Source organism: Trachinotus anak, unplaced genomic scaffold (assembly GCF_046630095.1).
Source record: "Trachinotus anak isolate AG129_WGS33_773 ecotype Australia unplaced genomic scaffold, CSIRO_AGI_Tana_v1 ptg000011l, whole genome shotgun sequence".
NCBI lineage: Eukaryota > Metazoa > Chordata > Actinopteri > Carangiformes > Carangidae > Trachinotus > Trachinotus anak.
Genome location: NW_027273862.1, coordinates 7,009,380 through 7,022,550, shown reverse-complemented (window position 1 = coordinate 7,022,550; position 13,171 = coordinate 7,009,380). Strand labels below are relative to the sequence as shown.

Here is a 13,171-nt window from a genome sequence, read left to right as displayed (position 1 = left end):
CTTAAATACTTAAAATACTGTGCTGAGCAGTACTGAGAGACCATTACTCGCCTCAATGCTGCTCTTTATTGTCTTCAGTGTGAGAGATACAGGTCTCTGGAGGATGATTCTCAGAGTAATTACGTACTGTAATTGCTGTCTTTAGTGCTCATCTATAAATGATCATGTACCTTTTGCACAGACCTCAGCTTCCTATGTTGGTAGACTTAGAAGAGCATTAGACTACTATTAGTTCTCCAGCTTTGCAGATATATAGGATATCACAGACAGACTGAGTGAACTTTCACACTGTACAACTTGGAAAATGCCAGAAAAGCTTTGATTATGACTATAGCATCAAATAAATACAATAAAACATACCTTTCAGTTGTCTCAAAATTTAATAAATCGGTTTAGAATTCCTTAACATGTGCCTATTGCTGTAATTTACCTTCTTTGGTGGTTATTTCTCATGAAAAAAACGATCATGTCATGTCTGTAAACATACACATAAATCTTTGTATTTTGGAGTTTACTCCCTTGGAGAATGATTTAAATTTCACCAAGAAAACCTACGAACTTGAATAACCCAGAAAGACTGCATGTGCATGTGAGTTCTCATAAATACTGTTTTATAAGTAAAAGTCCTGTGTTCAAAATGTTACTTAATTAAAAGTACAAGGTCACTATTAAAATGCTCATTATGCAGAGTGAACCTAGTCAGTTAGTTATTATACTAGTTGTTAGAATGTTTGTTGGTGACAGCAATCAATAATTACATATTTTGTTTTATAAAGTGGTCGCCCTCAGTCCAGCCACACAGTGTGGGTGTGTGAAAACTGCACTTGACAGACTTCCTCACCTCCCCACTGACTTTGATGGACCTGCTGGGGCCGGGCAACTTACCCCATCATTATTCCCAGCATAGCTGCACCAGCACAGAGATCTAATGAGTGAATGAAACTATAACTATACTTTATAATGTAACTATAGCTGTCAAATAAAGGCAGTGTAGAGTAGTGCAAAAAGTATAATATTACATCCGTAATATAGTGGGTTACAGGTAAAAAGTAGCATTAAATAGAAATACCCCAGTATAGTTCAAGTACAATGTGTCAGAAATATAGTTTCACTCAAATCCTACCATACATGTGGTACCACTTGACAAGCAAAGGTGTTATAGTATGACCCAATGTGTACACAAGCTAACCTACAAGAGCTTTGGCCAAAGAGATTAAGGTCTGTTTTGCCTCCAGCAAAAAGAAAGGAATGATATAGTGTAAAAGAAAACCATGGATGTGGAGTCCAGCAGTATTATAACACAGTCATGAAGCAGCAGTTGAAATTGAAAGTAGTGAGTGTAGATCATCTTTTTTCAAAAGTCAGACACAAACTTTAGTTGGAACTTGTAAAACATGTTCTGCACCCATTACTTCTTTGCCTGACACACCTGTGAAGAGTCCTGAACCAAAGAGATTGCGCAGCAGACACAGATGAGAGGAAGGACACTGTCTGCAGTACTGTCATTTCAAAAGGCGTGAATGCATTATCAACCGTTACCCTGCACCGCAGAAGAAAATCTCCATGAACACCAAGGCTATTACCAACATATGTGAAGAGTTGAAAGGAGTACAGATCAAAGTCAAAGTAAAAAAAATGAAGAAAATGGCAAAAAAAAAAAAAAAAAAAAAAAAAAAAAAAAAGAGCCAGGCTACAGAGAAGAGAGGATGCAGCAGAATACAGTAGGAAATGGCCCCTTTGGCTATACGGCATGTAAGACTTGCAATGAAGATGCAAGGGAAGTTTTTGAGCTCTTTTTTCTTTTTTTAAATAATTTGGTGGATTGAGTGCACAATCTGCATTTCACGCAACAACAAAACAACATGTCACCAGTTCACAATGAACACAGTCAGAGCCCTTTAATTCAGAGAGAAAATGTGTAAGTCAAGACAGCCATGATTGTATTATAGTTCAGGGTTAATTATTGTTTTCTGGGCTTGTGGTTTGAGAAGTTTTATTTCATTCAAGTTAACAGCTTCAGCCTACGCAGGGTCAGGACTGTGGTTCTAACTTGTTTTCGTTTTGCTGTAGCACTCAGCTCTCATGGCTTTCATTAGTTATGGCAAATATAGAGAAGCAGTCTTACAAAGAGCAAGTATGGAATCTATTAGGTTTGCCAAGTGCTTATGAAACAGTACTATTGAGTGATGCTCACTTGTGCAGTCTTTAAATCACTTCAAATATCTTTCTGTCTCTGTCTAGGGATGCAATGCTAACTAAAACTTTTGCAATAAGAAGAAGAAGAAGAAGAAGAAGAGAAAAATTCCATGTGGGCAAATTTTTCCAGTAAATAGCACCATTCTGCAGGAGCTGCTGTGATGACTGCCATAAGCCAGAAAGGCATTTCTTCATTGTTTGTAATTTGTGTGCACCTAATAATACATCTCAGACCTGGACTGTGTTTGCTTCAATGCATTTAAAATTGAAAGGAATAAGCACGAGTAAGCCTGTTTCATCAGAGGAGGTGACTTTAAAAATGAGTCTGATGGCCACATGGAGCTCTCTTAAAAATAATAGCTGAAAGTACTCTGCATTGTTGGTCACAGACTTCTGGCTTAGTTTAAATGCTAACCTAAAGAATTAAACTTTATCAATTTAATGTTTTCCTATAACCTTTAAGAAGTCTAAATATGATGTGATTATAACTTTAACCACTTACTTCACACCAACTCATTCTTTAAATAGCCTAGATGTGTGAAGCTGTGGTAATAATAACCTTGTAAGCTGTGTCAGGATAGAAATCATTTGTAACGATGATACAAGTTCTGCGGGTTCGCTTACACAAATAGACGTGTTCGTGAGAGGAAGTCGTATCACATTGCCAAGAGGTGGACTCTCTGCAGTTGCCCCGACCAGAGATAAGCTGCTAAGCTGCAGATGAAAGTGTGGGTGCGTGTAGCGAGCGTGGCGTGGTGTGCAGCTGTGGTCAGCCAGATTTGGGAGCCTTCTGTGACACCACAGTTAAGATACAGTGGAGAGGAGCTTTACTTCCCTACAAACACACACACATACACACACACACACACACACATTTCCTTAGACCCACCCGTATCAGTCCTTCTCCCTTCTTGGAGATTAAGAATAAAAATGTATTTAAATTCTTAAGAAACTTTGAAAATTTGGTCTGGTGTTATAAAGGTATAGCAAGGCAGCAGTAAATGCGTTGTCGCACGGGCCCTCACTCACCCAAATCCAGTGTTTTCTTGTTTTGATCCTGAAATCCACATTTCAGGATCATTGGCCATAAACGACGCAGTAGCTGAGTGGATATATCACTGTCACCTCACAGCTAGACTTTTGGGTTTTTCTGTGTGGAGTGGTAGGTGAAATGGGGATTTATTTTAGGTGTTGTTTGTATTTGTTTTCTTCTTTTTAATTTACTTATTTAATCATTAGCCCTGTAAAATACTTGTGATCTGTCCACGACCCTGCATAGGATAAGTGGGTATAGATGCAGATGGATGGATAGATGGATAGATGGATGGATAAACGACATAAATTGAAAAGCAAAGATCATGAAAATATTCCATTTGTGTTCATCAAAAGTTAAAACCAGTTCAACTTTTCACAGACGGAAGGTCAAGGCCATCTCGTGACTGACTCCTTGTCTTTCACCTTAAAGGAAATGATCTATATTTTCGTTTATTTGTTTTCTTGCTATGATTTTAATGAAAAGATTAATAACCACTCTCTTGTATGTATGGTAAACATGAAGCTACCACCAGCAGCCGGTTAACTAAGCTTAGCATAAAGACTGGACATAAGGGCTCCATTAAACATTCTGCCTACCAGCACCTTTGAAGCTCACTAATTAAAGTGCTATATCCTGATCTCTCTCAGCAAATACATTCATTTCCCTAAATGGAAGACCTACATGTCAGTAGATGATGTTTTCGGTTTTTGAATGCAGTTGCGTACAAATGATGTGTTTTTGCCTAAATAATTGGTGTACTTATATCATTAACTGGTATCTTTTAAGGGCCATAAGTAATATGTTCTTATTATACATACACATGCACCACGCAAATCTGAATAAAATAAAATGACTCCAGAAGTCAGTTTTTAAGGAACAGGTTCATACTTTAATAAAAGGGTATTTCCCTTGGCACAGATCTGCTATCAAATAAATAAAGCAATTAATCAAATACAATCTATATAAACTAAACAAAGTCATGTAAAACATTAGGAGGGAGGGAGAAAGGGAACAAACGCTAGTGCTAAACAATTTTCCTTTACAACAAATACCAAGTGAAAGTGTGCGGAGAAAGAAACAGCTCGTGTTAGAGGCAGAGAATTATTCCTCCCTGCTGAGTCAGATTGGTGTGGCAGGTATTATAGCACTAGCTGACAGTAGGCAGAGATAGTTTGACAGTCATTAATTATAAATAAGCCTTATTTTCCTTCTAAATGATGCTAGTTTAATCTTTCTGCAGTCCACTATATACATCAGATTTTTTTAAAAATGTTGATACACGGAGATTAGTGGAGCAATACATAATGTATTAACATGGAGAGGTGGCTCTGAATGCTGAATATCCTATACAACAGGACAGAGGACGATGGATCTAGAGCAGTTTGTGTGACATGATTTGACTTTTTTTTTTGTTCCAAAAAGAGGCATTTATCATTTGAAATATTAAAGTTACACCCACTCTCACATAATAATATGGCAAGCAAAATAATACAAAAAATGTCTGGTAGATTTAGAGGCATAGCTGACGACTTGGCTGCTGATAAAACAACAAAAACACCTGCACATGATCTTTTTTTTCCTCTCCAAATATAGATATATTGCCACGGTATGACAAGACAGAAGAGGGATAGTGACAGTGCTAAGGTTACAGAGTGAGGTTTTGACAACACATGTTTTTTAAAGGAAGGAATCTGTATAATAAAACAGAAAGATAACTGCCTTCCCAACCCTTAACAAATGCTGTTTAGGTTCCCTTGAGCAAAGCAAAGCATCCCAAGATCCTCCAGTGACTCTGCCTGGTGGTCAGAGGTATGAAAGTACATTTGTACTTTCTAGTGTGCAGCTGTTAAGTTTCTAGTGTCACTTCAGGTGATTCTATGAATGTGAAGCAGGGGATTAACAAAAAGGAGTTATGTGTCCTCAGTAAAACTCTCTCTGGGTGAAAGAAGTTTAAAAATTACAACCTGACTGAGCCTTTCACCCAAATTCCTTCAGAAGCCCTCACACACCGTGTCAAATCAGACCACCCTGCTGGATGAGCAGTCGCCTGCTTGCTGTCTGTTCACACAACTAGACGACCATTTCCACACAGCTTATATTTAGAGTCATACAGTGGTATCAACACAGTTCTTGGGTGAGGTGAAAGCACTGACAAAGGAGTTACAGTGTTGCGAGGGGACCAGTGGGAAGGGTTTGTCATCCAGGAAAAGAAGCTGAGGTATGGAGTGCAGCTGTGATCCCCCTCGGGGAATGACGCCGTTTTCACCGCCAGGTCCCGTGAGACGACCCGTCTGTCTGGTGCCTCTTGCTAAAGGACAGCCTGCAGCTGTGGGAGGACGTCGCAGGGCTGGCATACACTGCATTCTTGCTCATCACAAAAACACACATGCTTATGACAGACTAACACAATCAAACGTAGAGGATAGTTTCGGCATGAAGCCTGCTCATGGTAATGGGCTCTGGTTTGCTCGGATCACCTCCCCTCTGTATGTTTGAGGCTACCCTAGAGCGAGGCACTTAAACTTTCAATGCTCTAAAGGTCAGGAGACTGGCTCCACTAAAATCAAAATGGAAAGTGCTGCAAAAGATCATGTGTGCTAACTAAGAATATCAGTAGGAAACACAGTGAATAATCCCGAAGAACATGCATCTCCAACTTCACTGCCTCTGTTGGACCAGATGTGGCACAGTTAAAATACATTTCTGCATGCTGCATGTGTTTTGCATGCACCATCGCCATCTGCATGTTTATAGGAGTGCCCTTGGAGCATCATGGGACAGGATGAGCAGACCGTCCCAGGCGCTGGCAGAAGAGCACCAGCGGTGAGTTATGTGTCTAGTGGAGACTGCAGGCCGGGCCCAGTGTTATCCAGCACCAGAGGAATGAGACAGCTGAAAGAGCCCTTGCCCTGCCGCACCACAAAGAAAGACCTGCTGACAGCTGGGGGACAGGAAGATGCCAGGAAACAGAGGGAGCAGCCATGTGACCCTGGGCCAGGCCGAGGCCCCCGGACAACAGAGCTGCTAGGGAAAGTACCAGCATGAAAGCAAGGAAAGAAAACCATGGAGTATGACAACTCCCAGGTGTGAATATGCGTGACTGCTCGGCTCTGAAGCAGGGCAGTGGTGAAATTACATGCATGCTCAGCAAAAAATGTCCCTGCATTAATTACTGTAAAACAAAGGTCAAACTCTGCACTGATAAATGAATACACCAACCTCTGACTGGCTGGATGAAATGTATGCAAGTATATACTAAAAGGCCTGAGGCAGAACTAGTGTACTCACAGATCACGCCATGTCTAGTTTTGTTTTTAAGTTTATCATGGGACTGAGGACGTGTGATTCAACTGCTGACACTTTGGACATCAAATAAAAAAACACTGCCAGGGTCTACGAATTTAACACAAGCTTGATAGTATATGTTTATAATTTGGATATTTCTACCTTATCTTTATGCAGAACCCAGATACTAACAGTCTACATGAACATGAACACCATAACATTACAGCTGAGCTTACTTGAACTAAACTCCAGTAATGTACTTTGATTCAAAAGCCGTGCCCTCACTTTTTCGTGCTCTAGAAACACTACTGAACGTGACTGAACAGCACTGTTGAGAGTTGGGATTTCAGTCATTCAGCCATAATTACTGGGTCACGGTCAGGTAGCCAATCACATGGTGAGAAAGTTGAAATGTGGGATTGTGTGAGTGTGAGTGAGTAACACAGTTGTACATATTCTAGTGAAAATGGGGCTCCAAGTGGTCTTATAAAATGCGGCTGTGTAAGAAAACAAACATAAAAGCTTCAGATAGTGAATACAAAGATATCACATTATCAATAAAGCTTATAAAATTGATAACAATATATACCTTATGTACAGTAAAGGTTAGTTAATAAAAGGAGCTTTTCGACACTTCAGTACTGCAGATTATGACACAATTTCTCTTCTTTCAAAAAAAGTTTTGAAGTAATTTGAAAATAACTTCTGAATGCTTAGTCAAAGTCACCATTACAACAACAATTAGGATAAAATTAGAGGTAGCAGCGGATTTGGGATCTGTTTTTTCTTTTTTCTTTTTTTTTCACTTCTTCTTCCCATTAAACTTGCTTACAGGGTATTGCGTGCTTAGATCAGAATCTTCATTTTCATCTTCAAAAACCTGCCTGACAGCCAGCTTTAAATACTCACGCACCCATGAGCGCACTTCAAGTGGTTTTCAACAGACACCAGTGATGTGACACTCACACACACACACGCAGACACACACACTCTTGCTACGTCCACACATTCACACAATGTTCCACACAAACACACTCACACACATACATATGCTATGCCCTGCTCTCCTATCATCTATATTCCTTCATATATTTTCATCTTTACACCACAGTCTTTCTTCCTCTCATCCCTCCTGTTCCTTAAAAATGTTTTGGCTTAGTGGTCTGGAAGGGTTGTGGTGCTGGTTTGGAGCCGTACAGTTCATCAGGTAGTGGGATACAAAGTCGGTGGGGGAAGAGGAGCTTCTGAGCTGTTCATTAAGTCTCTCCATCCATCACTCCTCCCAAGCCCCTGCCGTGATCCTCAGTCCTGCTGCATACCCAAGTCTGACCAAACTGTTTATAACACTGGTTAATATCATCTCAGCACTGGACTGCCCTTCCCATGATCCCCCCCTCTGCTCCCAGTGTCCTGTGTCCACTACAAAGCCACTAGAGGGCTACCTGCACAGTCTTTGAGGAGGAAGCTGAGTGCAGTCAGTGCCTGCAGGCCTGGTTGGGTTTTGTGGGGATGCAGGAGTGCTGAGCTGTCACAGGCGGGGTGGAAATTCAGGACTGATAAAAGTGGTGGTAGTGGTGATGGTGTTCGTGGTGGTGGTGATGCTCGTGCCGCTGCACCACTTGTGCCAGCCCCCCCTCATAAAGCAGCACACTGGGCAGGTCCCTCACCTGCTCCTTCTCCACCACCGGTCCTGAAGCTGCCAGAGGGCCTAAGGCGCGGTAGCCCTGGCTCTCCTTGGACCGCTGCTTGTGCTTGCGGTAGGGGGCTGTAGACTGGTGAGGGGGGGTCTGGCTAGGTAGGGCTGGGGGAGGAGGTACGCCTCGGCTTCTCATCACCCTGCCACTGATCTGTGCAGGAGGTGTGCGGCTGTGGGTCTTGGGAGAACGGAGGGCATGTTTCCCTGAGTCTTGGCCTCGCGTCCGGGGAGGGTGGAGGCTGTCTGGAGCAACAGTGTCCACAACAGTTTGCAAGCGGCGGTGGTGGGAATGGGAGTGGCCATTTTCTGGTTCGTGGGAGCGAGAGCGAGTCTGGTTGGACGAGCGGGTCTGAGGCTCTGCCTTCGCCGGCTCTGTGACAGGAGCTGTGAAACAGACAGAAAGGCATTTAATTTCAGCAAGAAAGGAACATCAGTAACAAACCTGCAGATAAACCATTCTATCACAGGACTGGTTGATGTTAAAATTCATTACATATGTACTTACAACCCAGCAAAAAAACGGAAGAAAAATAAACCATTATGTGGAAATTATTGTGCCAATAGCTCACTAATGAAGATCCACTAAAAAGCTCCACGATCAGATTTTGGCAGCTTCATTTCAGGTTGTGTCCTCGTGCCTCATGCCCCCTGACACACTGTGACACGGAGCAGATCTCTGTTCGCGCTTTCCTACCAGAACCAACATTAAAATAATCACATGTCATCACTGACCATCAGATCAAGGCTGCTGCTTATTAGACCTAATACTTCACTTCACAACAGCCTGTTCTGTTGATGGGCTTTAGCCTTGAACACTTGATGTATTGTGCTTGCCTGAGCCCAGATGTTTGTACTGGCGAGGAGCTCAGTGGGCTGGTAGTTCCACCTAATGGCTCCAAGCAGGTGCCGCAGTAATGAGGGCCCCTGGATGCAGCTTCAAAGGGCCACGGTGTGTGTTTCTCCCTCCCCTCTCCCCCTCTTTACCCCTGGCCACGGTCCACTCACCGGCTCCGAAGCGGGATGTGTAGTTTTCGATGCCTGCCAGGTCCAAGTAGTGGTTCCTGCGTTCCAGGTTCTCATCCACACAGTGGCGCTGGCAGCCCGGCTGGGTGTGGTGGTCACTGTGGTGGCGCCTGTGGACACAAGCGGCACCTCTCATTAGGTAGCAGTTTGGGTCAGTGAGGTTCAGTATGGTAGTGTTTGGAGAAAGTAAAACAAGTGTTCCTTATGATCAGGCAGCAGCAGAGTAATTGTTAGAGAAGTGAGATTGTGACTGGAAAATCACAGGTCTAAACCTCAACTGGAAGGATCTGAACAGAGAGCGGACTCTCCCCTCCACTGTTAACTCCTCCGCAGTGCAGTAGAGGGAAATTTGGGCTAAACTAATTAAAGAGTAGACGACTATTGCAGATCCCAAGTGTGTTAACATTCATAGGCCCTTTGCACTTTTTTATGAGAACATTTTTAGTGTTCTGTCTCAAAAAGTGGATGTTCAAATCAGTGAAGTCAAAAAAAATAAAATCTGATGATAATAAACTTCATATTCTTCATCGAGGAGACACCACAAACTTTAATAATGAAACTGTGTTCAGAGGAGGTGGGTTTACCTTAGCAGTGCTCGAGTCTTCTTGTCTGCACTCTTGGGGTCTTCTGTGCACTTGTCATTTTTCTCTCTGGGGTGGGACAAGTCTGTGTATGTGTGAAAGACAGGAGGCTATTATCAAAGAGAGCAACACAAAGTAGTAACACACACACATACACACACACACACACACACACACACACACACACACACACACACACACACACACACACACACACACACACACACACACACACACGACAACAGTCACACAAGCCTCAGAAGAAAGCAACCTTTGTTTTGGGGTTTTACTTTGAAGATCTATAGAAAAGGAAAAACAACAATGCTTCATTTATTCTATTTTCAACTCCCAGCCTCTTATAAGGCGTGAAATGAAATAAAAAAAAACTTGCAGACTTCAGAAATAGTTTATTAAGGCTGCGAGATCTGATGCAGTTTGAAATTAGCATGAAGGCAAGCGACGATATTTTCAAAGCTTGCTCTGTTTGAATCTCTTGATGGATATTTATAGTCGAAACAATAGGACGCAAACACACAGGAATATATACTTTTTGAGATATTTTTCCCTGACTACTTGTTTACCAAGTCATCAGTGAGAAAAGTTAAGTTGAACGTAGCTATATTTTCCCGGCAGCTCTGAGAAGTGGGGGAGGGAGAGAGGGTGAGAAGAGGGGAAAAAAGGGAACTTTGGAGAAAAGAAAAATGGCTGTGGTTATCAAAAGGACTCGGCACATCTCTTAAGGTTTCTTTCAGAGTATTTGAAGGCGCTGAGGGAGGGGGCCTTCTCTTGGCTCTGTCACTCCCCCCATCATTAAAAATGAACCCCATTGAGTGGGAGAGATGGAGCGACTCTGAGACTGTGAGGAACAAAGCTCTGACAGGCCTGAAGCAGCCGCCTTTCTGCATGACAACAAACACATCTCTGGCTGAGCTGACAGCAGGCAACACATGGGAGACCCCAAAATGCCCCCTCTTCTCCGCCGCCCCCACCCACTGTGTTAATGCGAGCTTTACCTGCCGCACCCTGCGTGCAACTCCTCCACCGCTGGCTGGAATCGGGAGCCACCGAGAGCTTGACTCGCAACGTCTTGCTGCTGCTGGGAGAGTGGTTGACAGAGGCGTCCACGACCTCGTAGATGGTGTGGAGCAGGCTGGTGATATCCTGCAGGAGAGAGGTTACGGGAATGTGTTTGATCTGGCCTTTTTGATACGCAGCTTCCATTTGCCACTTGATCACAATGTAGAAGAAAGATGTTGTGGATTCTTGGTAAAACTGGTGCAGAGACAGAATTTCAGGGCAAATCTTTTACAGAAGGAATCAAGAAAAAAGGAGCATGCTGTAGGAGACTATTCTTATTACTACACTGTTTGAATTCAGTATTCTTAAGCTTTGTGCATGTATCATACATTTCATGCTAGCTAGGAATTTAAAGAAGTGACTCAGACAACAGCGAACAGAGAAACACACTGATGTCAGTTGTTTCAGTTCAGCTTTCCTAGTGAAGCGATCAGACAGGGTGTAAAGACAAGTTATAAATTCATGAAAAGAAACGTCTCTGCAGTAGCAGGGGAGGCTGACTGAGATGTCAGACCTGATATCAGTCATGTTACAGCTATGTGAGCTCTAGACTTTTTCTGTTTAATTCCTCAATGTCTCTTAAATGACTGAGATCACGTCTGCAGACACACTAACATGTGTGTAGATTTTCAAATAAATGCACAAAAGAGCATGTGTACATAAACTCAAAAGCATACATTCAAATGCAAATATGCAGATATTTTCATGTGACTACAGGTAATTATAATGCTCTGGCTCAGGCCAAGGAAAAGGAGGGATATAATTATAGGAAAAATAAAACAATTACCAACATCAATACTTTCAAAATAAAAGGGAAACCACGTTTACTTCAGGGTGAGGTAGCTGACCATATTTGGACTGCTTAATTTGCACATAAAATAACTCTGTCTCTTGTGGCTGTTTATATTATTTATATTTTCAGTATGGTGTTTTGTGCACCATTATGGAGCTAATGACTCCCTCTTGGACTCCCATAGTAAACCCAGTGAGGTTTACCATGAAAAGATCCAGCACAGTTGGTGCTGGATCTTTTCATAGTAAACCCAGTTCTAATTGTCCATAAACCTTTCACCTGGTGTGGATGTGAAATGAACTTACTTATACAGTAGCTCAAATCTCATCTGTGTTTTACTTTACACAACTTCACAATAAGAGCTTATTTGACAAAAGTGCTGAGAATTAAGCCTGTGCCACAAAAAGACTCCACTAGCATGATTTTCACTCACGACACCACTCTGGCTCACAACAAAAAAGGACTATTATGAATTCTTCAGGGACCGGTTCCACATACTGGTTTCAGATATAGATGAACTGTAAAAAAAAAAATGACATAAAATAAATTCTTTCTGTAACGTTTTTTTTTTTTTTTTTTTTTTTGCGTGAAGAGGTTCAAAAAAAAGAGTTAGAGAAGAAAGCTCTTCTCTCCTCCTCCAAGCCGCCGCCTGCCGTCTCATGAGCCGTGGAGCCACAGGCACTGCCAAAAAAACTGCACAGCCAACCACACAGAGGACAGCTCCAGTCTCTTTGCACTGTTTCAAGTTGTTCTCAAAAAAACACGGGCCTTTCTGGATGTTCTCTCAGATCTGTACCAGGCAGACACAAGCCACAAGGTACCTCACAAGAGTGGGAACACACAGACGATGCTGGATTTGGAGTGAGATTGGGTTGGAGGTTTATAACTTCTCTCCTCACTTTCCTTTTGGGTGTGGTAATACCAGAAAAAGTTAACAAGGAAGTTACTGATTCATTTCCAGGCAAAGGTGGGATGGTGTTTTGTATAAAAAAGCTGCTGACTGGTAAAAATTTTTTGTGGCATTAACTTAAAATATGTTCATTTTTTCATGAATATGTTCATTCAAAAATGTTTCTTTCATGTTGTTTCATTTGTATTAATGCAGAGTGCAGGGAAATGAAATCAAAAATTACTGTGTGGTGTTGGCAGATGTTTTGTTTTAATTGCTTGCTTTGTATTCATTCCCTTGTCTGTTCATTCATTCATTTCTCCAGATTAAAAGCCTTTCAGAGCAGATGGTTATTACCTCTCTGGTTACTTTGCCATTGTTGTCAAAGTCGTAGAGGGTGAAGGTCCACTCCTGCCTGTTATCCTCCTCCACAGACACAGCGCACTCCAACTCCTGAAACAGCACAGCATCGAACTATCAGCATCATCCAGCGTGCATGTGAGTGTGTGTGTGTGTGTGTGTGTGTGTGTGTGTGTGTGTGTGTGTTTGTGTGTGTGTGTGTCCTGCCATTGCCCTAGTTTCATCCAGAGGGGAG

General features: G+C 42.2%; 1 protein-coding gene across 2 annotated transcripts in view; it reads right to left on the bottom strand.

Annotated features, from left to right (window-relative positions):
• Nucleotides 1–4,098: 4,098 nt before the first annotated feature.
• The window catches only part of nkd1 (NKD inhibitor of WNT signaling pathway 1), a 32,609-nt gene continuing 23,536 nt past the window's right edge, over nt 4,099–13,171 (bottom strand). Inside the window, exons 6-10 of one of the 2 annotated variants that reach the window (XM_071489164.1) lie at nt 12,934–13,029; nt 10,831–10,978; nt 9,821–9,902; nt 9,219–9,346; nt 4,099–8,597 (exon numbers count right to left, since the gene is read on the bottom strand). In XM_071489164.1, the coding sequence (XP_071345265.1) occupies nt 8,065–8,597; nt 9,219–9,346; nt 9,821–9,902; nt 10,831–10,978; nt 12,934–13,029 (987 nt within the window). In that variant the 3' untranslated portion in view covers nt 4,099–8,064. The remainder of the gene's footprint in view (nt 8,598–9,218; nt 9,347–9,820; nt 9,903–10,830; nt 10,979–12,933; nt 13,030–13,171) is intronic. The other variant, XM_071489165.1, reaches the window with a different exon arrangement.